Here is a 27,982-nt window from a genome sequence, read left to right on the forward strand (position 1 = left end):
GTTATGAAGATTTGGACACAATATATAAGTGTCCTGTATACAATTATTAAAGACAACACTGCAACATGTTCACTCGACAGTTTCACTCAACAATGGTTAAACGTTTACAGACTACATGCACATTTTTACAATATCAAAGAAATTTCTGCAAATGGGAGTTCGCAAGCTGGTCATAATTCAACAATGATAAAAATGTCCAATGTATCCAAAAAATATACAATCATTGCATCCGATTTTTTGGCCAATGTCAGTGTTTGACATGAACATTCAATGTGCCTATGTTTGTGTGCTGGAACTTTTGTGTATTTTTGTTATCTGTGTGCTTTTTGGTTCTTCAATAAGTAATGTGGTATAGATAAGCTCAAGGTAACGCCACAGTTATGAAAAGTAACAGTTATTGACTGTTTTGACCACCTTATATTTTCCAGTTAGTCAACCTGCTTTTAGGTTCTTCACCATCATGAGATCAAAATACCATTAGTTTTTTTTCTGTTCCTCCCCCTCATGTACAAATGTTAAAAGATTAAAATAGTATTATAAACCAAAGTCAGAACTGCTTTCTTTTCATGTCGTAACAGTCTGCATGTGCATGTGATTATGAAATTTCAAGCAATTTACAAGTTAAAAGTTTACATTCATTTGGCATTGTACCTTATTTTCCGTTTTGTAAGGTACATTTACATCTTAATTGTTTCCTGAATGGACCGCCAAAAAAAATTCTTTTTTGTTCTTCATTTAAAGGTCTCTATCCTTACTTAATTCTCTCATTTAGTTCTGCCTGCTTCTTTCAGATCCTCCACCTGCTCCACTTGTCAAACTGTGGTCACAGACAGCAAAGGGTTGTACACTTTCTTTCCATCTACTGAACGGGTCCCGTGAGCCAGGAGCTCCTGAATGGTGATCCAGTTGTCCAAAATACGGCGGCTTCGTTTTTTCATGCTCTTCTTTTGGCTGAGCTCAAGAATTGAAGCTTGTCCCTGCGTTCCGTAATCCTGCTCCCTCTCTCTCTCCCTCAAGAAGTCCAGTCGGCTCTGCATCATAAACTCGCGGCGGCGGCGTTGCTCACGAGCTCTCAGCAGCTGTTGCTTGCGTTCCTCTTTGCTCCAATACCGCCCCATCTTCATTTCACTCACTGCGTCATCATCCGTGGTCATCCCGCTGCGCTCCTCCCGAATCTTCATGGCTCTGGCTTTAAGTAAACGATCTCTGACTGGACGTTTAGCCACGTAACGAGAACCATCGCTGCGGATTTTTACCTTCCACTCCATTTGAGGTGAAGCTGGAGGAAGTGGTGGTCCACTCAGAGAAATTGCAGGAGCAGCTGCCGAGTCTCTATTTACACTAGTTGGGTTAACAGTGACCTCTACGTTAGTGTCCTTAATGTCTGAGCTGTCATTGGTAGAAATATCCCTCAATTGCATGCAGCTCTGGTAACGTGGAGGCAATGTGGTTCCACAGCGTCGACGTGACAGGTATGGACTGTTCTCTGCACTCCTTCCTCCTTTGACTATCCCAGAAGATATGGTCCCTTGGGACCCACGTCGTGCCCCATCCATGCCTTTCTTACTGCTACCGCCGTTCCGAGATAATGACCGAACTCTTGTTGCTGGACTGGAGTTCCTGCTGTCTCCTTGTTCTTCATTCTTTCTCCTGGCCTCTGATGAAGAAGGCAGGTTTAGATTCTTATCCCTACTTGAACCCGTTCTGTGACGTGGTGCCCGAGGTCTCATAGTTGCAGAGGCACTTGAATCTCCAGGGTACCGTTCACTTGCCAGAGGTGTGCTCCTGCAACTTTCCCCACCGGTATTGTAAGCACTTGTACTCTCCTTGTCGGAGCGTTCCCTTTCTGGGATCTCGTTGATATCTGACAGCTCATGGTGGAGCGCCTCTGCAACCCCACATCTCGACTTGGCTCCTTTATCTTCATCATCCTCTTCGTCAGCTGGCCATACCTTTAGACAGCGTTGTCTCAACTGCTGCATCTTTTGAGCCCGCAAAACGTTGCGCCACTTGAACTCCAGATGTCGAATTTCCTCCTCCAGAAGAGCAATTTCATGCTGCATCAAATTCTCGTTGCAGTTCATGTCTACAGGAGCACCACCTACTGCAGTATCACCTCCCGCACCATGGTACTTCCTGTCGAAATAAAGAAGCGCATTTCCATTCTTCTCATAAAGGCACCGGATCTCCAGCAGCTCACGGTAACGTTCGTATTCCTCCTCCGTAAGCCCTGGCATCAGAACTCGGCTTGTCCCTGACCCTTGTGATTCAGGTGCACCATGGTCTGCGGCTCCCACCCCATCTGGCCCCAGTAGTGAGTCATTACTGTAATGGAATTCCCATCCGTGTTGAGCAGTGCGGAACTTGCGCATGCTGCCAGGTGTGTTGGTGGCATTAGTCGTGCACGCGCTGGTGGCATCATCAACCAGGAGATCGTGCTCGGAGGACTCCTCGCAACGTGTGCTTTCATCAGTGCGACCCACCCCACTGTCCAACTCCTGGCTGTTATTGAGTGCAGTTTGCCAAAGGTTGGGCCGACCGCCTCGGATCCCGTTGATGTCACTCAGCAAGGAGCTAGGTTTCCTATGATGCTGAGGGCTGGGTAAGTTAGAGGCATTGTCCAAATCTTCCAGATCCAGGCCCACATCCAACTCCAAATCCAGATCATCTGCCTCGTTCTGACAAGAAAAGGGTTTGAAAATGTTTATCAGTTACTAAAAAGGAAACCAAAAGACAGGTGAGCAAAATATTAAAAACATGCAAACAATACAGTGGCCAAGTGATGTGTGAATGTTACCGTCACTTATCTGGTTTGATTGTTCTGCCTGTTTTATAGTTCTGTAAAAATATTAGCATGTCAGTTCCCTTCACTTGTGTATTTTAATTTTGTGTATTGGTCATGTGTGCCATGGGAATGTTACTCTAATCATGAGCTTCATCACAAACATTTTAAAGCCCATTTTCCCTGAGTTTCAAAAAAACTCAAAAGCCACTCTTTGACTAGAATTTGCAAAATCGTTCTCTTGATATTTTATCATCCAGCTTCTTGAGGTCTCCACCCGGGAAGATTTTTACCTGCTGATTAGTTAATCTTTCTTCCTTATTAGTTATCAGTAATGACAACAGTGTTAGTGCAGCACTAACCATTTGTTCTGCATTAGTTCCTGCAGAACTACCTATTAAGTATGAAACAATATTATAAAGTGTTACCGGAATTTCTAGCTATGTTGGACTCTCATGGAATAAAAACATTTCCTCATATGCTGCAGTTTGCTTTTTAGACAAATAATTTAGTTTAACATCTTAAACCGCATATTTCATGTACAGTATAATTGAATCTGACATCATTTTGGCCACAGTTGTAGATAGAGTGTTAAATAAACTGATTCATTAAAATACTAAATCAGTTAAACATGAAAATATTCACTGTTTGAACAGTAGAGGACAGTGTTAGTCTGGGTCAAAGTTTTGATGCTCTATGTCAGTCTATGGGGTCTTTTCCCATCTGCTGTAGGATACGTTTAAACAGTGAAAGGTTTCTCAGATGAGCCACCTGTGCTGGGGAATATACAGGCCCAGAGGCTCAAACACCATCTGTACCTTCCACAAAACATACACACTTGTGTGCCACTGACCCTGAACACAGTAGAATCTGTAAGCATTTCCCATATGACCCTTCACTCTCCTGCCATTTGTTCTTCTTCTAAATGAATCTGTAAATTTAATAAATTTTCACTATTTAATGAAAATATGAATTATTTTTTACTTGGTTTTAAACTATTTTAATGTATTGTTGATTATAGGTTCTACTTGTCATTGTAAAATATTGTTAAGCGCTTCCATAAATTGTTTTAATAAATTATACACTTGTAAATGTTAGTGAAAATAAATAAAGGTTTCTACTATCAGCATTTCTGTACTTATTCAGATTTTTATTCAAACTTAATATATTTTTTGTACAGCCTCATGTCAATTAAGATCAGTCTAAATGAGCTTCATTAACATGTCTGATACCTCAAATGCTGATTTAGTCTATTTATATTCATGAAGAGGGTTTGTGAGTTATGTTTTATTTAAATATTTACCAGTGGGATACACACGGTTTTAGGGACTAAATATGATAAATCTCACACTTAAAACATAACGACGGACCGTTGAAAACTTTCTGAGAGTCAGAGACATACGTAGATGTTAAGTCTGTTGTTATCATTTGTCTCTTAATTTGGTGTTTAATGAAGCTATTCTGCACTGTTTGCGACCTCCTATAGCAACGCTTTTTAAGGCATTGAATGCTGTAGAATGCTGCATTGTGGACGTGATTTTGGCATGTGTAAGCTCCATTTATATTTTTCATCATCTGTTTTCAGTCCCATCAACAACAAAAATGTTGCATTTGTCTGTGACTCTATAGAATGCTTTAAAGGAATGAAATGGACAGTAGTGACTCATTGTGTGTATTATGGTATGTCCTGATGAGTCGGTCTCTTGAGTATGACCTTGAGTAGAATAAAGGATTGCCGAACCCAGACAGCAACAAAATCCCTCCACATGTGTCCCCTGCTCTCCATTTATTTCCTTGTCTGTATTTTGCTGTGTCCTTTGCACCACCTTTCCTGTCTGCTTTCATTTGTGAACGGGGAACAGAATGAAGCCCATTTCACCTGCACATTAACACATTTGTTTCCTCTTTGAAAAAGCAAACCAGAGCCTTCATTTTGCTATCTGCAGCATTATTCATTATTCATTTTAGCATTTACCAAACCAATTATTTTGAATGAATAGCTTGAACACAGAAACGTATTTACAATTATTTATTATTTTTTTCCAGTTTTAAAGGCCTCCTCATACGACCACTTTCAATATGGTTTATTAGGGTCTTCATGAAATGTCTGGAACATATTTTGCTTAAAAACACAATGGCTGTGTTTTTGCCTCGTCAAAAACAGCTCTGCTCACAGCAACCCGTTTTAGTGCATGTCTCTTTAAATGATGATGAGTTACAGCGAACCCCACATCCCTTCTGTCCGGCTTTTCAACACACGCGTAGTGCTGCCATGGCAATGGTTTGGCTAAATTATGTTTCCTGAATTCTTCTGGGGTTTAGTTTCGTCTCAAATCATTCGTCCGGATACAAAAAAATCTGTCATAGCAAACAGCGCTCACGTTGTGTGTGTATGCTTGCGTAAAATCCACAGATTGCGCACCTGCAGATCTCAGCGGAATAATGTGGATTTAAGCGCTTGTCGTTGACAAGTTATAACGTTACACACACAATGTGAAAGCATAACTTGTAAGCTGTGAATGATTTTTTCAGCCTAAGCAGGAATGATTTAGACGTTTAAAATGAAAGCTCCCTTCGCTATCATATACTAACGTTATCCCCTTTATATATACGGTTCGTTTACGTCAATTCAGACTGTGGACAAATATTACTCACATCGGTAGTTATGTCTCATTCCGCAGGTCTTGATCACTTTTGAGGAACAACTTTGAAGCTAATCCTGCTTGTACTGTCCCAGGTTGAAAAAAGCGCTCCGGTTTGAAGTGATACGCGCAAACAAGCAGGTTTTTACACATGCTTACAGGTAAAGGCACACCAAAACAAACTTACTGGGTTCTTATTTTTCACGTTTTCTGGGTTGCTAGATGCACCGGGGACCTGATTACAGCACTTAAGCACAGAAAAAGTGGTTGATGATTTCTCCTTTAAGGTAAATCTCACCTCAACGTCAGGTCGAGCCAACAGTAGAGAAAAATTGGTGCTGTCCTCTCTGGTAAGGATGGCTACGGCTTCCTCTCTGTTCTGAACGTCCATGCCATTTATCTGAAAAGAAACACATTAAGTGCAGGTTCAAATAATCGTATAAACATCTGTTAGATAGCTAACATGATGACAGAGGGGTTTGTCTAGCCTTTTATACCTGTAGTATTCGGTCTCCCTCGCGGATTCTCCCATCTTTAGCAGCAATACTATTGGGGTTTACCTGCAATGACAAGATACAATATGTTGAGTTTACACATCATTTTCAAAAATGAAAATTCTGTAACCATTTACTTGTCCTCAAGTTGTTTCAAACCTGTATACATTGAACACAAAATATATTTTGAGGAATGTGGGAAACAAAACAGTTCTTGGGCACCATTGACCACCATAGTAGTTCCTTTCTTACCATCATCGTACTATAGTACTCAATAGTGCCCCAGAACCATTTGGTTGCAAAGGTTCTTTTATATATCTTTGTGTTCGGGGAATGGGTGAACTGTTCTCTTTAAAGGAATTTTTTGTATTTATTTTACAGCAACTACGACATGCTGTTAATTACTGTAGAATACATTTAAATAAAAATAAAACCTCCCACAGTTATGCTTTTGCTATTCAAACACACGCATGTTAAAACTTGAATTTTTCTTAATGGATGATTTTTGCCATACTTCAAATACAAATCTGCTCAGTCTTGTGTGTACACTGAAACCAGAGAGATTCATTGAAAGGCATAGTTCACCCAAAAATAAAAATGTTGTCATCATTTCCTCACCCTCTAGTCATTTCAAACCTTTATGACTTTATTTCTTCCGCAGAACACAAAAGAGGATATTTTGAAGGAATTTGGTAACCAAACAGCACTGGACCCCATTCACTTCTATTGTATTGTCACAAAACCAATGCAAGTGAAAGGGGTCCGGTTAACAACATTCTTCAAAATATCTTCTTCTGTGTTCTGTGGAACGAAGAAAGTCATTCAGGTTTGAAAAGACAAAAGGGTGAGTAAATGATGACAACATTTTTATTTTTGGGCGAACTATCCTTTTAATATGACATTTTAGATACATTTATATTTTGTCTAACGGTCAAATAGAGAGTTCACAATCCTCCTCCACCGTCATTCATAATTCATCAGTGCTCTTTTCCCCATTACTCCTCATTTCTCACCTCACCAACGTAGATCCCCAGATCCTCTTCATCATCTGTGCGATAACACACCGTTAAACCTAGTTTATCTTGCTGGCAAGATTTATACAGTTCCACCTCCTAGAGAAAAGAAAAACAGAGATAAAGCACTTCATCAGTTTATCAGTCTGAGAGAAGATTGTGAGTCTGTGATAGAGGAAATTTAAAGAGACAATGACCTCATACTCCAGATCATCCTGTCTGTCCACCTCATGTTGACTAATGTCAAAATAATCTGTTGGGTCGTAGTACACATGGTCTAGAGGTGGTCTGGGGAGGAAACACAATATTACAGTCTAAATTGAGAAAAATCAACATTCAGAATTAACCCTTCTTCAGTTATTACAGTAATGAAATGCACTATTTCTGTAGCACCAAATGGTATAGCAATAATACTTTTCAAACAATTTTTTCAAATTATATTTTCCAAGCAAATTATATTAACACTATTACACAAAATATGTTTAAGAACTTTAAATCATATTTTTACTGCAATATTCCATGAATAAAATCAAGTAAAATGCATGATAAACTGAAAAAAAAGAAAAACCAATTTGAGCATTGGAGTTGGATCTTTTTTTACCTTCAATTTAACAATTTATATGATGTAAAAGTAAGCTGAGAGTTGTGTCAGTACCGGCATTGGCACCATTACTATACACTGAGTGAAGAACCACATCATGATCACTCCCAAAGCCTAAGCCCAGGCACCGCTCCTCTGAACGATGATAACCACGAAACTCAAAGATAAATACATAATCTCTTCTAAATCTATAAAAGACAACTGAACAATAAACACTATCAAGTTTTTCATTTTAACGTAAAGCACACAAAATAGCACCTTTTCACAAAAATGACTCTCCCAATAAAAAGCATGCTGGGAACTCTAAATTCACTGCTTGGTTAGGGAAATTAACTAAAAGAATTCATGCAGTCCCACCACAAAGTAATTAAGTAAATATCCTTTATACAAGTGGGTTGAACTAAATGAAATTGAGTTAAATTCACTCAATATTTTGTGCATTTAGAATTCCGCGATCGTTTCTATAATTTTATTTAAATATTGGTTAAAAAAAGAAATCAATTGTATTAAGTCAAATTGACTCAATTATTTTCATGAAATGCAGACTACTATGATACACAAACATTGTTTTTACAGTGTAGACTTCATGTTCTTTATACAAACATACTTTCTTATTTATTTATTCATTAGCTGTGTTTTATAGTAGTGTATTACTTTTCATTGAATCACACGCAGCATCTCTAAACGCACACACTTACAGCTGGTTGAAGAGGTACGGCTCAGGCACGGGTGGAAGTGGAGGCGAAGGAGGTGATTCTGGTCTGTTGTGATGGAGGGGTCTGCCTAACGTCACCATGTGCTGGAAACTGATATCTGTCTGTGTCCCGCTGTCCACACAGTCAGTCATTACGATCGTGGTACCAGCAGCTCCAGGCACACCTGCTTTCCTCCTCTGAGCCCACCTCATGTTACGCCTGCAGTGCAGCGCATGTAGATTCTGATCCCCAGAGTGCTGAGCTAAACCTTTACTGTTTAACTGCGTTAAAAGAGAAAGAGCCAGGATCAGGACTGCTCATTTGTACAGAATTTTTCAAGATTTGGTATGTTAAAGAACTTAAAGGGGTCATTTCATGTAAGTAAAAATGATAATTAAACAATAAAACAATAAATCGTTTATTGATGCAGAGCTATAAAAACTACACTAATCACTATGGAATGACCGTTCGTGTCCACGTAAAAAAACAAGGAAACAATTGAAAAAAAGAGACAGCCACTAACATGGATAGTCATTACAGGACGAAAGGGCATTTTCAGATTTAACAGAAGATTATGAGGTACTTGAATTTTTTTAAAAATAAATTAAAAATAAGCGTTGTTATTTTTTTCGCTGGGATTTAAAAGATAAAAAATTTGGATATGCCCCTTTAACAAATAATTATTCGAAGCATGCATGCCATAATACAATTACACATGAAGACATAATGGCTACGCAAGAAGTCGTAGAGCTTGTAAGTAAATCACAAGTTGTTCATAGATAGACAGACATTATGGGGTGGTTTTCCAGACCGGGATTAGTTTAAACCAGGTCTATTAAAAATGACTTGTGTGCACTTTAAAACAAAAAACTGATGTTTTTTTTAAATATGTCAGTGCAAGCTATTTTTAATTTAAGACAGCTCTAACATTTATTAAAGTCTAGGACTAGTCTTAAACCTTGTCCAGGAAACCTGCCCCATATGTATTATGCCAGAAACAAACATATTACATCAAAGACAGGTGTATGAATGCCACACTCAGTAAACATTACAAAAAACATGTTTCATAAACACACAAAAATGACAGGCTTGACCTACAATACAGAATAAAAAAAAACATCCAAACACGCCACTTCAACAAATATACAACATTTAATTCACAATAACACGGAAAGAAATAAACAAGAAGCATTATAACCTTAAATCCAACTTCCCCGTTAATAGAACACAGCATGCTGTTCATCTGTCCCTTCTGAGAAAAGAAAGATAGCAAACGCGTTATTAGAAAAGAGTATTAAAGAGGCAGCAGTTCTTAATGCAAGTCCGGTTCATTTAGCGCTGACGGGACAATCGAGAAACTGCAATAAGGGAACTTACAAACAACTCAGCAGAATTAAGTCTCATGGTGATAAATGACCACAAAACTCAATATCTGCAGAGAAGAGCATGTGTGATTCATGCTTCAGGGTTTAACATGAGCGATACACAGCTGTGGTTTAAACATGCCCTATGGCATCCTTTTAATGGCAGGAATACATTACAAGATTTTTTTAACTAGACATCATACACTTGCAGACTTTTTGAAATTTCCAGATAGAAAGACACTAAATGATCAAATCTGCAGACTGGCACAGAAAATCTGAGCAAACGTGTTGTAGTGTATTTTAGCTTTAAGATGATTTACTTTCAAATATCTTTCATTTTTATAGTGTTTGGAAGCACCAGGATTTTGTACGTAGATTTTTCACTAGTTGATATTCTGAATCTTTAAAGACATTCTCACATAAAGCACTTATTTGTGGATCTCGAGTGGCCTCACTGCAAGAAGGGAATAGTAAGATCATCCTCTGTGATATCCTCCTCGTATTGCCTTAGGTTTCCTTCAAGTACTCTGCTTTCTCCCACCGTCCAAAGACATATGCATCTGAGTAGTACTACCATATGTTTTGGGATCTGTTGCATGCTTTTGTTTTGCTCAATATCTGTCTCCTTGACAGTTTATGCATTTATAGTCAGAATTTTGGCCAGATTCTGCTCACCATTGTTCATTTTTCCGAAGTGATCTTCCCTTAAGATAGGTTCTGTTGGTGGGACCGAGAAGCATTTTTATTGGATGCATCCATTTTTTATTATTATTAAAATTACAGTTTTTTACAGTCATGTATATATTATAGACGGTTCTAAATCAACATCATGAACAAACGTTAATGCACAAGTGCTTTTGCGGCCCAAACTACGTCCGGTGCATTGCCCTTCCTTCCAGACATTTATAGTTTCCTTGAAATGAATCAGTGAATAAATCTTCAAATCTGTATTCACACATTCTCAAATTATGTTTCACTGTGATGGTTCGGCTTTGACTCATGATCCCTGTGGCAAGTGAGATGATACGGATTAGAATGTTAATATTCAGCAGGACTCTGATAGAAACAGTGAGAAAGGCTCGTTCAGGTCAAGATGAGAAACTTAATCAAAGCATTCAGTGCTGCTGAAATCCGGCCCACCCAGAGCACAGACCCTTCCTCCCTCGCTTTCTACTCCCTACAACTCCAGATTTGCAGGTCTGATAAAGGAGTAGTTCACCTTCAAAATGAAAATGTCTGTTATCATTTACTCTCCCTCCTGTCATTTCATAACTGTATGAGTTTCTTTCTTCCGCAGTGTACAAAAAGTAGATATTTTGAAAAATGATGTTAACTCATTCCCCGCCAGCCTTTTAAAAAAAAAGTTGCCAGCCAACTCCAGCGTTTTTTCAACATTTTCACCCAACTTTAATGGCTCACAGTAAAATGTCTGTAAAGAATATATGGACAAACAATATGAAGTCAAATGAAAGAACAGAGTCTCATCTTTTAAACAAAAGAAACCGTATTCTTCTATCTTCATTTGTTCGTTTTTTATCACTCCATATATGAAGGTAGGTTTCTACAAAAATGATCATAATAGCGCCACCTGCTGTACAACAGTACAAACACTGATTGCCATAATAACTCGTCTTTGGCGGGGAAGCGTTTTTTTAATTGACGAGATAACTCGTCAAAGGAGGTGAAAGAGTTAACAGCCCCTCATTCTCTTGCATCAGATACAATAGAAGTGAATGGGCGGCTGTGCTGTTCCGTAACCAACATTTTTCAAAATATCTTCTTTTGTGTTCTATAGAATAAAGAAAGTCATACAGGTTTGTAAATTATGACAGAATTTTCATTTTGAAGGTGAACTACTCATTTGAGGGGGTTGAAATACGTATAAATTAAGTTTTAAGTGCAGATGCATAGATTAAATCTGTATTAAAAGTATGCACACCTGGCTTGAAATTTGGTCAAAAAATCTGCACAAACAAATAATAATAAAAATATTTGCTCTTTAAAGCATTTCAGCATAATGAAATATCTCTGTTCCATCTCTGTGGGTCCTTCTCCACGCCCACTTTTTACTCTCCAATTAGTTCCTCTTCCAATGACTCCAATTTTCTGAATCAATCACTCTATTTTTTGTTCTCGCTGAATATCTTTAAATCCATCTAATTATGAAAGTTGCGTTTCACATCATTGTAAATAGCGGTTGTTTTTCTACGGGCAGACATTCCATGTATCTTCAGTTTGCTGACACTCTATTTTTGTACGAGACTGACCTTGTCCACCGTCAGGAGATTCCCGCACATCCATCTGTTCATCTCAAATCTATTTCAATGCAACATTGCTGCTCTGATTTGCCAGAATTTGCAACATTAGGCCTGAGGATTCAGTGTCCCACAGCATTTAATAGTCTCACTGTATAGGTTGTCCCTCTCCGCTCTCTTCTTGTCATATCACATCCAAGGATACGACCATCATGGGCACTGGCTTGCATAAACGCAATCATGCATGCAGTTTAACGCCTCTTCCCTAGTCAGAGCTATAAACACACACTCACTTGGAGCATAGTTTGGATGGACGGTTTAATTAACAGTAAGCAGTGATTTATTACATAGAAGACATCCTCATCTTGGGAACGGAGGCACAACCACATCCCCAGATGCTAATTCAAGCAAATGTAATGCGGAAAACCTCTTTACCCGCACGTCCACTCCTGCGGCTGTAGGGCTATAGTCCAGAGATCCTGAACAATGGGGGTGGGGGCAGATAAATGATTGCAGAGGGAGATAAGGCTGGCATGTTCTTGGCTTTCCACCTGCTGTCATGTCTTGCACAGTAGTCAAGATGTTAAACATCACGGAGTGACCGTGAGCCCAGACGGACATACAGGTAAATGTATTAGTGCATGCAAGACTATGCGGAAAAAACAAACAAAAGTTCTGCACGATTGAGCATGAATTTATATCCTCAGAATTTTTGTCTGGAAGCAGACAGACAGAGAGTACACTTTGGAATTTGGAGTAAAGAAACAAAGACAGGGCTAGTCTTCAATATTCCTTCAAAAGCAGACAGAAGGGGGAGTTCAAAGAGGGAGAGAGACAGAGAAATACAACGGGGGAAGGGAATAAGGAATGGTAGAGAGACCCGGGAGGGAGAGAAATGGGACTGATTTTAAGAAAAGCGAAAAGTGCGTAGAAGAAGCTGGAGGGTGATGCATAGATGGAGTCTGAAGTGGTTAATGGGATCTGTAATGATGCTGAGATGCTGGTTGGCCACTTATCACCTGCCATCATCTTCTCAAATGGTTTTGTAGAAATGGTCAAGCTGGAGCACTGGTAGAAGAGTTATAGATACAGAGATCATATATATGCATATCCAGATGGAAGCCATGTGTTGGTTTTTTCGACATGTAGCCACAAACTCATACTAAAATAAACACCTTAGATATTTACATATGATTTGAGTTCACACAACAGGTTTTCCAAAGTATAATCTCTGGACCCATCAAAGTGATTGAAATGAAAACAATGGGGGGAAATACATATTCATTCTCTTTTTGTAGAGCATGAAATATACGTTTACATGCAATCCCAAAATACGTTATGGTACACTCTTCAAAAGTGCTTGGTTATTTTTTCAACCCAGCGATGGGTCAAAAAGGGTTCAACCATCGGGTTAAAATAAACCTATACTGGGTTGTTTCAACCCAAAATGCAGGGTTGTTTTTGTCTATTGTTGGTTCAAATATTACAAAGTGTCCTCCAACTCATATGACAGGAAAAGTGGTTTGTTCCTTACCTCACATACGACGCACTGGACCATTCACTGAATTAGTGCCTCTACGGACAGCAGGAGAAACTTTTGTCTACTTACATTGTAAAATTATATATTGCACTATAAATTTGCAATGATGACACGTATTGGAGTGTGATTTTCAATTTAAACCGCCAGGAAGGGTACTTACACTACACCATTCACGCATTTTGAGAAAGAAACATAACCCGTTAACTCCTTACATAACATAAAACTGAATATAAAACAATCTTCATAAAGTACAAATATTCCAAGTTTACTGAGTTCAAACGATCGATTTTTATGAGGAAAAGACGCTAACGTGTGGACCATCTGAAGTTAATCTTCACAATCCTGTGAACTTCTGTGTTTAACACATGTTTAAAATTATCCCCAGGTGAAGTGAAACGTCAAATTGCATTGCCTCTCATTGATCTTGTGTCCGATTGCGTCAGCTTTGAATATGAAGTGTTACTGGTTCTCATTTCATGATGTCCAAACGTTTGAACGAGACCTGACATCATGAGTTGCATTCACAGATATAGTCATATGTATTTGTCTAATGGCTTCAATTCAGAACGCACGTTGTTTGGTAATATACCCTTATCTGGTCAATTCATGCTTTAAATACCTGTGACTGTACTTTCACTCGTGTGTTGCGTTTTGTACGGTTGAGATGTGTTTATGTTTAGGGTGGGATGTGGGTCAGTGGCTCCAAAATATCTTTTAAACCCCAAATATTCATGAAATTATTGATACTATAACAAATACGAAGTATTAAATGCATAAAAAGTGAACTATATACACATAATACACACAACACAGTATGTGTAGAACATAATAAGCTGCTGGCGCTAGAGGGCCCTCATCCTTAAAACGGAACCGTTGGTCGTAATAAGATGCTTGTAGATTTTTTGGAGGACAATCTCATAAACTTTTTCTGGATCAATTTAACCCATGGATTGGGTTTGTACCTTTTTGGCCCAACGCTGGGTTGAAGATAACCCCGCATTTTTTAGAATGTAAGAAATCAAAACCATTTGCATTAGTTGTCATTCAATTGTTACACGCTTAAAAACACAAAAACTATAAGAACTTTATAAGGTTTATTGTTGGACTTTTTTAGACTTTATATGTGAAAGGAAAATAGACAGATAGTCAGATGGACTAAATCGTTTTTGTGTCATTCACTGCAACAGTCAACTGAAATCGTCTTGTTTATACAATGTTATAGAACACTGCAAATCCATAGATTTTGATGGCGGCTGTACGAAGCAATGAAATAATGTCAAAAATCTGAAACGCGTTTACAAACAGGACGGTTCTAAAAATACAATTTCTTTGTTTTACAGGAATTATAGAGCAAAGTCTTTCTGCTGTGGGTGTATGCAGGAACTTCTGGGTTATCACATTGTGTTTCGCTTTTGACAACGGCCATCAATTACAACATTTTTAACGGTAGTGGCCCATTAACAGTCATCATGGAAGGTAATTTTCAGGTAGGGAGGGGCTCATTTACATCCAAATTATAATTAATTTACATGAAATCCACAGCCCAGAGTGTCACTGAGTGTTATCAAGCACAACGGACGTCTTACTTCCAACAATGGGTGAGTAATTAGCTCCATTTTTTATTATTCTTCATAGAATCGTATGATTAAACTAATGAGGTTCCTAAGAATTAATGCCGGCACTAATGTGCAATGTGTAAAACAGAAAGTACAATTAGACTTTTCTGCAAAGTAAGGTTTGTAGTCGGGGTTTTTTTCTACTCAAATAACAGTTCTCGTGATTTTATGTCTATATAAGACATCAAACTAATACCACTGTTTTAACATGTTGTGGTAGTGTATGTGTCTCACTACAAAACATTGACTCCTGTTTTTTCTGCGGAGAAGAACAAACCGAGAGTGTGGCGGATCAGTGATGTAAGTGACACGAATACTAATGCTCTCATTCATCCCCTTGGGGCTTCCCCTTCGACAGCGATTGAAAGTAAACACTCTCTATACAGAAACTCAACACTGTGATCTGCAATACATGTACTCACGTAGCTTGAAAGAGTTTTGTTGTATCATTAAGCCTGTAGCTACAATTTTTCATTGAGATACTGCGAGAAAATACTTTAATTTCCTCTCTGTAGAATTCTTTCTGCATTTTCTGCCAGCTTTTCTGTACATCTGTCAATTAAAAATGTATAAATTCTCTCTCTTTTCTTCTATTAAGTTTAAAGGTAAAGTATTAGAGAAGAATGGTTTTACACATGCAACATGTATTTTGTGTGTAGAAATCAGCTATGCAGAACTCATATCATAGCCTGCAGACAGTTTGTCAAGAGAATTCGCTTTCACAGCCGGATGCCATGAAGCGAAGCATTATCTTGTCTACTGGGGCCATGCTGCTGTAGATTTATTTAAATGAAATACGGAATTATGTACGAAAGTCTCTTAAAAAACAAGCCAATTGGATGATGTCGCAGAGGGCATTGTTTGTGCAATCTGCTTTTGTTTGCAAAGAGGATCATTGTTCTTTTTTGCAGTATCTTAACACATACACCATGAGAGAGTCTAACATCTTCATTGTTTAGTCGATATCTGCTCTCTCTAGACTTTTCTCTGTTGTTCTTTTCTGTTGTCTGAGATATTAACTGTGTAAAACCCAGTGAGTTCATTCGCTCCAGTATCTAAGCAAACACCATAATATATTTTAAGGTTTAAAGAAGGATATTTGGTATTAATATGTCTTTAAACTCTCTATGCCACCTTGGTTTAGTATGTCACAATGCATTCTCGGATTGCTTCATCTGTAAGAAGAAATACAATGCCGCTTTAGGATTCGTAACTATTTCAAGAGACGGCTAATTTTTATGAATTCGTACAATGTGAAACCTGTGATTATTAGTTAGAAGCAATACTGGAATCCCTCCCTCTACCGTCACTGGAGTACTAAAACGTCCAAATAAAATGGTATAACTTTATACGAATTGGCTACCTCGTAAAATACCAATTCCTGTGAGCTTGTGTTGGATCTGTCTGCCAGGTACAGCTTTGTTTTTTTAAATATTCAAATGGTATTGTACGATTCCATTTGTATGAATTTATACTTAATAGCCAATTTTTTAAATAAACATTAGTGTCCTAGTTACAAAAACCTTCGCCTCATGCCAATGATGCCCCAAAATACTGCAGAGGCAGGCAGCTCATCAAGATTTTGGAATAAAAGCTTTTATCTACGTGGGTTCATATCAGTATTGCTGTCATATTCTCTCTATTACAGCCCTTTGACCCCTTCATTTCTCCTGTACATAGCCCCACACACACATCTGACGGAGATACCTGTTGGGGTACATACTGATGAGGTTAAAGATGAACCTCACTGACACACTGTTGACACTCATTTCCATACTGAGTAGATCTTGATCCCTCCCCTGACGATGAACTCCACCGGGATTAATTAAACACACACATGGTGCTCAGCCCTCATCACGTAACACTCTTGTGATCTGATCTACTACTAATGTGCTGTGTATGTATGTATGTGTGTGTGTGTGAGGTCTGGGAAATACCTCTATGAAAGGATGCAAAACGGTGAAAACAGGAAGCACGGTCTTAGTGGTGGATGCCAGTGCAACATGCTAGGGCATTGATATGCAGTTACTAGGGTGTTTTAAGCATGTGTATATGCAGTTGGTAGGCTGTTCTGAATGTTCTTAGTGTGTTGATATGCAGTTGCTATATGGCAGTGGTTCTCAAACTTTTTTTGCTTAAGTACCCCTTTTTATGATTTTTTCAAGCCAAGTACCTCTTGACCAGACCGTCGACATTTTGCATTAAAATACAGTGAAATGAGAGTCAGACAGTTATTATATCTGATGGCCCAAGCAGGTTTATTTCTTAACAGTTAAAGGTAAATCAGTGTTTTTCAGTTCAGGAAACGCAACCTCTCCTAACTTGCATTATTTCGCACCCAGACACTGCTCCTGATTCTGGGTCCGGGTCTCAAAAAATAACGTTTTAAATGTATGAATTCTTTTTTTATGCATATTTGTGTAGTCCTCACTTCATATAACAATACCATTATCATAATTTATTGAGTTATTGATTTTCATTATTTATTCCTGAATTTCAGTTTCTCCCACGTACCCCCTACAGTACCCCCTGCAGTACCCCTGAGGGTACACGTACCCCCATTTGGGAACCACTGCTATAGGGTGTTCCGAATATAATCAGAATCAGAAAGAGCTTTATTACCAAGTGAGCTTGGACACACAAGGAGTTTGTCTTAGTGACAGAAGCTTCCAGTGTGTTGTTGTGGAGTCCTTTAAATATGTTGCTATCCAGTAACTTAAATATAGGGTTATACAGTTACTTAAGTGTTTTCTGTATATCGCAGTACAGCTGCTTGAGTGTTTTAAATGTGTTGCTATACATTTGCTAGGTTGTTTTAACTCAGTTTGTTTGGGACTTAACCATTGCTAGGGTGTTATGAGCATTTCAAGTGCCTTGCTATGCAGTTGCTATTGTGGTCTGAGTGTTTAAAGTGTTTTGTTATGCAGTTGCTAATGTCTTTTGAGTTTTTAATTCTGTTGCTTTGTGATTTCTAGGGTTTACCGAGCCATAAAAGTCCATTGCTAAGCAGTTACTAGGGTGTTATACATATTTGTGTCTTGCTATGCATTTGCTAGTGTGAGTGTTTTTAGTTTTTAAAGGAGTATGGCGCGAATACGTGTTTTTCTGTGTCTTTGTTGTGTTATAAGTTCCCCACGCATGTATTAGACACATTAAATTGAAAAAATGAAAGTGTTTGAACAAAAGATGCATTCTATCTAAAAGCGAATGCTCACCCGGACCTGCCTGAAATGGCTCATTTAACCACACCCCACAGATTTACGTCAGTTCGTGGTATGACTTGACTAAGACCGCCCAAATGTATACGCAAGAAAAGTGGGAGTACCTGTCAGTACAATTACTTCGGAACCTGATGTTCCATACATAGTAAAAGGCGTTTGATTTCCGTAACACGTATTCGACCAATCACTACGCAGTGGTTAACTGACCAATCATAGCAAACCTCGTTTTTAAGAGGGTTGAGCTTTTTAAAAAATCTATGCGTTTCAGAGAGGCAGAGCAAAGAGGAGATACAAACATGCAGGGTATGTGGAAAACACAGGATTTTTTTACCTTAAATCATGTATACCCATGCATTACATCTAAAACAAACAAAGATATTTGTTTTAGCCTTGTCATATTCCCCAATTTAAAATATCATAAACAACACTTCAGAATCCTTTCGATAAGAAAAAAAAGATCTATGATGATATGTCTGGCACAATGGATGCAGGGTGTGGTCGAGAAAAGTCGCAGTACTGTGTGTGTTTTTGTGTTGACATAGGGAGCAATTCTTTGATCACTTTAACTATATTCGCGCCATATGTTCATAAATACTAATGTAACTACACAAAATTCAGTGTAAGAAGACACATTCTGCTTGACTAATGAGTCCGGTTGCCATAGTTACAGCATCCCATTGCAACGCAGCTCAGAGAGAGAGAGAGCTGCAGAGAGAGAGCTGAGAGACTGAGGGGAAGGGGGTGCTCAGAGTGATTGATGGGTTGTGTGATATCGCTAGTGTGCCGGGCAGATTGATGGTGTTTATTCTGCTGTCGGTTTTGCCAGTGGAAGGGAAACTACACATGTGCCTCAACATGCACATCTGATAAACACTCCTGCTTTTATACTGTTGATGTGTTTGTGTGGGATCCTTTATTGTTTCCTCTTAGGCTGATTTTCATGTTTCATATCTAATAGGTGGAAATGGATTTGCAAAGTATATTGAAAGAGCAGTGTTGTCTGGTAAATAACGTTTGGAGCGTCAGACGTGGGTTTAGTAAAATGGGACTAAGACATGGTGTAAGTAAAATGTCTTATGATTTTTGTATATTTTCAAGAGAACAGTTCATCCCAAAAAATAAACATGTGTCCTATTTCATTGATCTCTACATTATTAATTGTCGTACCAGAACCAGGATGTGAGGATTCAGGAGTATAGGAATTATAATGTTTATGTGGAGATCAAAGAGTAATCCGCCATCCAAGTCAAAGAGGCTGTTTTGCTTGATCTGTGAATGTGGTTTGTGTATTCTACATTTCGAATCATTTTCACACAGTTTGCATGTTAGCAGTGTATTTCCTTCCAATATTAAATGATTTCAGATTGAGACGCATAATATACAGACATCATTATCACTGTTCTCTGTCTTTTTTTTTACTTTATTCTATTAAATAAAATTAAAGGCGGGGTAACTGATTTCCGAATTAAGTTTAGACAACCGAGTAACAAAACAACCTTGTAGCCAATCAGCAGTAAGGTGCACAGTGCACAGGACGGACATTAGCCGAGTGCTGACGAAAGCGAAAGATGGGGTAGAGGTGTGTTTGTTTTGGTGATTTGAACATCAACAACGGCTATGAGAAATCAAAATCGCATATCCTGCCTTTAAGAAGAATATTTTAATTTATAATGTTTGGTATTCTTAGGCCCGGTTTCATAGAAAAGGTTTAAGACTAGACTAAAATGAATGTTTGAACAGAAAATAACTTGCCCTGACATATTTTAAAATACATCAGTGCCATTGTTTTGTGCCATTGTTTTGGTTTAAGATAAGACTTGTCTGTGAAACTGGGCCCTCAGCTATAACAATATTTGTAATTCTATTTTCCAGACTCATTTTTTCCAGACTTATCATAACAACAGTCCTTTTTCTGGCAATAGTCAAATGTGTTGCATTGTGTTTATTCTCACGTGTCCTGAGCATCAACGGCTCTAATGCCGCATTTGATTTACATAGAACCAGAGTCTATAACCTGAAACAGCTACTGTTTCACTGCCTAAGCGCTGCTATTTCCTTGAGGAAATGCAAATGTGTTGTGTCAGGCAGTCTGTGGACTCAGTGTGTAGCTGAGTTGGGTTTTGAATATGACTCACTTGTGTGACGAGTATTACGTCCAGCAACTGCGGCTATGATGAAACTAGAAGAGAGATGAAACCCAGATTAAAATCGACAGAGAAGCCCAGAAGATTTACAGCCAGGCACTGTCACGGACAGCAACACCATTCCTGAGGAGCCACCAAGGTCCACTGATTCATTCCTGCTCTGCGATGCATGGAAATCAATTACTTGTGTCGTCTGAGGGCAAACAGCCAATGAAAAAACGCCATCTATCCATCCTTCTATCTATCTGTTCATTCGTCTAACGCTCTTCATCATCTCTATCCTTCAGCTCACCTCTCTATAACCCTCTTCTCAATTTGTGATGACTGAAGTCCAGCACGTCAGCTCTTTTAACTTCAGCTTTATTATTTGTTTCATTATAAGTTTAATTCCAGAAGAATGGTTCTGCTTTGAGGATGCTTTTCCCAGCTCAGAAGATTTATTTAAGTTATCATGTTAAATTCAGATATGGTCTCAGATGTTTCTTCAGACAGTCAGTCTGAACATATTTTACGAGACCTCTTCTAAAACTCTAAATGTGAGACTCTTCAGCAAAAACAAGCAGGGCAGTTAAGCAAGTCTACATTTTTAAAGGAAAAAAGGTTTAGCAGTCATCTTGTTCTTTATTTGAAGTTTATTTGAAGGGTGATGGACTCTGTGGGGAAAGGTTAACTAAGCAAACAGTAAACGTTAACATTTTCTTAATGTTCTCTGAAAAAAGTTTCTGAGTGATCTTAAAAGAGAAATTTGTCTAGTGTTGACATATGTACGGGTTACTTTCAACACGTCCATCTGCTGAGGCTGAAGAGAGATGTTTGGAGCAAGACTGCTAACTCACCACATCAGTTTTTTCTGCACAGCACCACAGCAAAAGAAATCATATTTCACCTGAGTTATGAGTTTGCGGTCTGAATTTAACAGCAATAAGAGAAAAAAACCTTTTGCGACGGCACCGAATTCTTGCCCCTTGAGGAGGTCAAGTGAATTTGTGCTTCGCATGTGTACTCTGCGATTTCAATCTCGTCCAGATCGAACAAGCTTGTTTTTCTCAAACAAAATCCTGAAAAATTATGGAGCAAATTACATACAGTTTGTCGGCTCAGGGGGTTGTTTCTCAACTCAGGCGTCCTCGGAGAAATCAAATCCTGTCTAGAAATCTCTTTGATTTGCGCTATTATACTTTTTTTTCAAATGCTTTCTCCCATTTCTTTTGTCTGTTGTTGAAAACGATTGCAGGGTTTCTCACAACTCTTCTTGGTACCTTCATTATGTATGAAGTCCCTTTAACCTTTTTTTGAGGAAAAATAGTTCGTGTATACACTCTAAAATCTGTTTATAACAGCACAACCTGTCCTTAACTGAACACATATCTATGTATAGTTAAGGACAACAAATTTTATTTTACTAAAAAATTTAGCACAAAATCAACACAAAAATGACTCATGAAGTGTAAATTGGTAAATTTTCAGATGACTGTCAACAGGTGTCCCAATCTACATGAATTCACCCTGCATGCAATTCCAGAATAACTTTATTATTAACGGTAAATCATTATTTACAAAATGTTCAGGAAGTGCTAAAGTCTGATATATTAAAGGACAACTCTGGTGAAAAATGAACCTAGGGGTAAATAACACATCATTACCGAGTAGATCGTTCTCTGGGATGCGTTTCCATGAAAATCGAATGTAAAGAGTTTTATCTCTAAAAACAGATTAGTTTATAGCGCTAGTATATGGGGCACAGAGTAAGTAAAATTAAATCGCTAGTTAATACCACTAATAAGGCTCAAAATAGCCTCACACTAACACGGTAGCATAATGAGGGTCCCTACATGCAAACCGAAGCATTGAGAACTTTGTAAGTGTAGAAACACTTTAATAAGAAGATACTTTATAAAGACAGTAAATTACGCGTATACAGACATCCGCCATCTTGAAAACAACAAGTCAATCCACGAACGATGAGATTCCATGAGATTCCAAGTCACAGTTCATTACTAAGCACAGAGTTCGTGGATCGACTTGACGAGACTGTTTTTCAAGATGGCGGATGTCTGTATACGCGTGATTTACTGTCTTTATAAAGTATCTTCTTATTAAACGGTTTGTACACTTACAAAGTTCTCAATGCTTCGGTTTGCATGTAGGACCCTCATTATGCTACCGTGTTAGTGTGAGGCGAGCCTTGTTAGTGGTATTAACTAGCGATTTAATTTTAACTGTTTACTTTCCTGGTTGCATTTACACTGTCATTAGAACCTTTGTGGAGAAACTGAAGATCACTGCTATTGCAGTTGTGTTTGTGACGCTGTGGAGGGTTTCTTGATAACTGGCATGTGATGTAAACGTACAGTATAAAACTGTTAAACACTTTTCTGTGACATGTGTTTATTAACTCAACAGGTTTGCTTCGCTGGTACACTCCTAAAAATGGAGCGATGCCATAGAAGAACCTTTTGGTTCTATATAGAACCTTTAACGTCTGTTTATTTTTAAGAGTATAGATTCTTTATTTCTGGATAAGACCCTGCTATGTAGAAGAAGCTACATTTGTTCTCCAAAATGTTTTCCTGAACTAAAATCCTGTCCGATTCTGAGGTAAAAACACAGTATCCTTAACCCAGCATAAAATGGTTTGCTGGTCCTAGTGTTAGGCTGGTTTGAAGTGTCGTTTTTCACAGATACTTCCCCTTCTTCCACTGGTTATTAAACATATGCCGACAGTGTTACGCCGTGTATAACCAAACGCGCCATGACACACGATAAAAGGTATTGTTTCCATTTTAATCAGAGATTTTGTCCTAACCAGCCGCGACAGGGCTGCGCGAAATGACCATTTCTATTTTAGCCCACACAACGATCTCATTCGATGTAAGTTATATACATTTATTAACATACGTTTAGATCCTTATATTCTAGCATACTATCCGAATAGGCATCACTGAAGTCATGCAAACAGGACGCATCTCTCTGCATGTGCTCTCTTCAGCTGCATCGTGAGAGGGTGCGAGTTCTGATTTTGCTGTGTTTTGTGATTGATTGTCGCGTCAGCTGACAGCAAGGACCAGTCTCTCCTCCATCTTTACGTAACTACAAGAGCTGGAGAGGGATCACGTCAACTCTACCATCTTCCTATTGGTTGTCGCTTCTGAAAATGGCTCTTCATTTGCATGAAGATTTTTTAACTTTGATGTGTTGCTAGACACGCCCATCCGGTCACCAATGGTTGCGACTGCTCTTATCGTCGAAATTTGCCAGCTCTCCATTGAAATGAAAGGGATCATGTCGCTTGTAATCTGAATGCAGCTTTAGGAATCTCATCGCATTATGATTGGTTAGAATGTGGTGTTAGGCTTTAAACAAGTAGATCAATGATTTTATAGCACAACAGAGGTTTGAACTTTAGAGGGGAGGTAAATCAGATTATGGTTTATTTACTTTATATAATATTATGGAATAGGAGAACACAAAAAACAAATGTTACATAATTGTATTTTCTACAACCTAACCCTACACTGTCCCTTTAGTGAAACCTCTTGGCAACTTTAGATTTTAATAAAGACATCATTTAGTCCCTTTATCTCTCTGTTTTTAATGAGGAGAAACCACAGTGGTTTTCACTGAACATTATGGGTGTGTTTGCTTTCTTTATTTCTGGAAATTTTAGCATGCGTGAATCAATAATCTGGATGCATAAGTAATGATGATGTTGGTAATTACACGGTTGCAGCCCTTTCCATCTGTACACAAACAGCTCATTAGTGTTAAAGCTTACAGTTTTCTGCTAATTGGCTTTATTCGTATCAGCCGTCTCTTATCGACAAAACTTTCTATCAATGAAACACATGCAGTCTGGTTGCAATTTCACACCCATCGTTTCGGGTATTGGCGGCTTTCCTCAAAGTCACCTCTAGCTTCAATCACCAGCTGCAATTCGGTTCATTGCAAGTCACTTCTGCGCATTTCATATTAACTGAAAAAATATATATAACATGCCGAAGCAATTGTATATCGAAACCTCAGTGGAATTTTTGACTGCTTCCTTGATTGAGAATGCAATGTTTTGGATGGATGGAGTGTTTTCTTCCAGCAGTAATAAAGCTGATTACATCTCATTAAAATAAGACAAACAAACAAGTATCTTACTGCTGCCACAGACAACAAGGAAACTCATGGGAACGGGATTACAAGGAGAGAGATTGAAAGGGTTTAGACAGCAAATATCAGAATAAATTAGAAGCACATGTAAAATGAGAAACATGATTGTAATAAGTTCAGACAAGCTAAAGATTCAATGAACTGTTCGCATCACATATTTGTTTCACACATAATGCAGTTTAACCGGATGCTATATGCACTGAAAACTTGCTGCGGTTTATCTGTTGTCATGTTCCATTTTATTTTATAAATGAACGCTTTGGAGGAGCCTTAACATTCAGTCCTGTCTATAATAATATGTCATGATTATGTGCATATATAAGTGGCAGTCTTTGCCTTCCCGTGACAATTCTTCGGTCATCCTTCCTCCTCCCCATCTCCACCTTCACTGTTCTTATGCTTCCTCTGTGAATTTTCACTATGGGGTGGTTGAGGTCAGAGCTCCCATTTAAAGACATCAAGCCATGTTCACCATTAAATATTAAGACTGAATTGGCAGACAAACTAAAAAACCCAGAGGTATTTTACTGGTGCTCTGAACACTAGCCTACGCTATTTCTGCACAGAAAGCAAATGGTAAAAATAATTTTATTTATTAGAAACAAATATATGTAATAACAAAAGAAAAATACTTCAAAGAGTCTGCTTAGTGGCTATATAACCGAAACATCCTAACTCACAATCTTATATTATCTGTTTAGTAACCAAGGTTCAATCTGAAACTTGTTCATATTAAAGGACTTGAGGAAGTTTCTGTGATATGGCCCTATGTGTCTGCAATAGATGGTGCAGTGATGTATAGATTTCTACATTTTCTATGTAAATAAATATTGATACAGGTTATATCCAGGTGCAAAGAAGTCAGACATCTGACACACTCCATTCTTACCTGGAACATGACCCGGTATTGCTCCTCAGGCTTCTGCATCACGCACATGTTGCAACCCATTCTGACGGCCCCAAATCCTTCAGTTCAACAGTAGCAGTCCGTCTTTTCGGCAAAGGAAGAGTTGTGCTAGTTGAGAAACAGTATCATACCCTAGATCTCCCTGGGCAGATTTCACAGTTGTTCAGTTCCCCCTTTACACTCATGTGCTGAATCGTTTATAGTTTTCTGGGTATACTCCGGTTCAACGTTCAGAGACTGTACACGTGTAGGTCTTTGTGCTGGTTTTAAATGAGTCCATTCACTAGCTTTTCGGCTGCCATTTTTATAAAAGTTTTAAATGCAAAAAACCTATTAAAATGAAACGAATGTTTTTTGATTGTACGAAAAGTAACATCTCAAGTCTGCTGTGCACTGCGAAGTCCATTTGTGCTTAAAATGTAATGCTGTGCCAAACTTGCAGCCCCTAACTAATGTGCTTAATTCTGGAAACGGCATGAAATTACGTCTCTCTGCCACACTCACAATTTCATCAAAGCCACTTTCTCCAGCGCTTTAACTGGGACCACAGCCATATTATTCCCAAATCAGTAAATGCTGCATGTAAATGCTTGTGATGTGTTCAGTGATTCATTCTGAAGTGAGGGAAGGATTTATGGGTGATTGGACAGGCAATCATGTTCAACCAAGAGAGGCCGTAAATGCAGAAGGTTCCAGGTAAAGCAAGTCAATTACTGTTCGACAAAATGAGTGATCATTTGGCTTCCTTTGACCACCAGTTTCGTCCTTGCATCAGTCCTCCCAGTTTATTTCCAGAGCAGTGTCATAGTGTTTTAGTTGATGAAGAATACATTTATTTGACACACCATTTTCATTTTGAGTTGCTAAATGTTCTCTGTACAACAATTTTTCATGCTCTTGACTGTGGCTTCAGATTCTCTTCCGGACAGTCGTTTCGCTGTTTCTCACCCGTAATCATTAAAAGTAACCAGGTTTCTTTCTTGTTCATCTGATGTGGATCTCAAAGAAGAGTTGGACTTTCACTTTTCCACATCCAAACAGAATCATTCAACAGCTTCTTCTACACCTGCTTCTACTTTCTATTAACTGCGAAAACGGTTCCAATATCTCCATCTTCTCTGAACCTGTCTGTTATCACCTTCCGCACTTCACAGGTGTTGTTTGTCTATCTCGCCTTTCAATAGTCGCATTCAACAAACATTAACATGCTCATGTTGCATGCTTAACAATTGGCAAAAATGATAGCACATAAAACCGTAAGGTTAGAGGGTCAATGTGCATAAAACCATGCTTGAGAGAAATTGAATCCCACACACTCCTAGGTACATCTGCTTAAACAACAGAAAACAACGTTGTCTGACTGGCCTCCCATCTGCAAAAGTCACAATTATAGACCGTTACACCAAACACGCTCAAGATACGAACATGACTCAACACAGAAGTTGTCTGTGAGCAAAAAATATGGATGAATACCAGCTGGCAAAGCAACTTTCAATGGAACTGAACATAAACATTTACTTCGTTCTTGAAAAACCATGTTTGCATACATCAGCAGTCATTATTCCAATTCCTCAAGACTGACATGCTTCTATTATTTAGATCAATAAATGAAAATTCTATTAGATAACACAAGCCCTTAATGGTGGTCATTGGTACTCTCTCACAAATAAATCAATATCTCTCTTAAGAAGGTACCAGTCGGACGCATTTGATGCTCATTGGTTTGTGAAACATAATTATCAGGCATTTGCTTTTAGAAATTCTTCAATGTACGTTGGGTTAAAACCACCGCTTTGTGCTATCTAGGTGTCATCTTACTGGCACACTTTGCTGCAGAGGAGAATTGAAAGGCAAGCTGTGTGAAGGTGGATATAAATCTTCATCCAGTTGCAGACTCGAATCTTATGCAGCAGTCTTCAAGATCCTTCAAGATGAAACAGGTCCGCAACAACTTTACCTAATTTAAGCTTGTTCGATCTGACGCCATCTAATTTGTATAACCTTTTCCACTTTTCGTTTTCTACGTACTTCCCTCACACTTTATTCACACTGAGTTTCTGACGGAAAAACCAACGTTCCGCTCCAACACGCAAATACGCGCTGATAAAACGTTGTAACAACACTTCTACTTGAGTACCTCCCAATATTTAACTACGACTCCTATTTATCCTCACTTGATCCAAATGTCAACTCTCAATAAAACAGAGTTTCAATCCTAACACGCTTCAGTCACAACAGCGAAAGCTTCAACCTCATTAAACTGTCAAAGGCGGTCATGCTGTTTCACGCACCCCGCTGTTTGAAATTTCAGGCTATTCATTCACGCTGCAGTAACGTGCCAGACAAACCCCGAGACACATACAGGCGTCGCCCTCGTACACCCACATACACAGAGGGTCAAGCGAAAACATGAGCGGTCATGCAAATAAAACAGTCTATTGCGTGGACAGTCTCACTTACAATCGCTTCAAGGAGTTTATAAGGAGAGTTAAGAAGAAGTAAAAAGGAACGATTTTAAGAGAATGGGATAAAAAGTGAGACAAAAACAAT

The 27,982-nt window shown here is 38.5% G+C and overlaps 1 protein-coding gene across 2 annotated transcripts; it reads right to left on the minus strand.

Annotated features, from left to right (window-relative positions):
• Positions 1-26,893, minus strand: LOC130409279 (PDZ domain-containing protein 4). Of its 2 annotated transcripts, XM_056733162.1 has the most exons (8): positions 25,415-26,893; positions 9,426-9,479; positions 8,231-8,508; positions 7,129-7,219; positions 6,932-7,030; positions 5,922-5,984; positions 5,723-5,824; positions 1-2,678 (listed from the first exon to the last, which is right to left on the minus strand). In XM_056733162.1, the coding sequence occupies exons 1-8, from the start codon at positions 25,472-25,474 to the stop codon at positions 813-815; spliced, it is 2,613 nt and encodes an 870-aa protein (XP_056589140.1). In that variant the 5' UTR covers positions 25,475-26,893; the 3' UTR covers positions 1-812. The 2 variants fall into 2 exon arrangements, with proteins under 2 accessions (XP_056589140.1, XP_056589141.1); XM_056733163.1 differs by lacking the exon at positions 9,426-9,479.
• Between the last annotated feature and the right edge of the window lie 1,089 nt (positions 26,894-27,982).

Source organism: Triplophysa dalaica, chromosome 20 (genome assembly GCF_015846415.1).
Source record: "Triplophysa dalaica isolate WHDGS20190420 chromosome 20, ASM1584641v1, whole genome shotgun sequence".
Lineage (NCBI taxonomy): Eukaryota > Metazoa > Chordata > Actinopteri > Cypriniformes > Nemacheilidae > Triplophysa > Triplophysa dalaica.

What these genes read in the sequence shown, in the direction of transcription:
- LOC130409279 (XM_056733162.1), bottom strand. Translation starts at nt 25,474, where the DNA reads ATGGGTTGCAACATGTGCGTGATGCAGAAGCCTGAGGAGCAATACCGG. An exon ending in AGGATGATCTGGAGTATGAG is followed by an intron (nt 7,031 to 7,128) that starts GTCATTGTCTCT and finishes TCTTTTCTCTAG; the next exon opens with GAGGTGGAACTGTATAAATC. An exon ending in AGGGAGACCGAATACTACAG is followed by an intron (nt 5,825 to 5,921) that starts GTATAAAAGGCT and finishes GTTTCTTTTCAG; the next exon opens with ATAAATGGCATGGACGTTCA.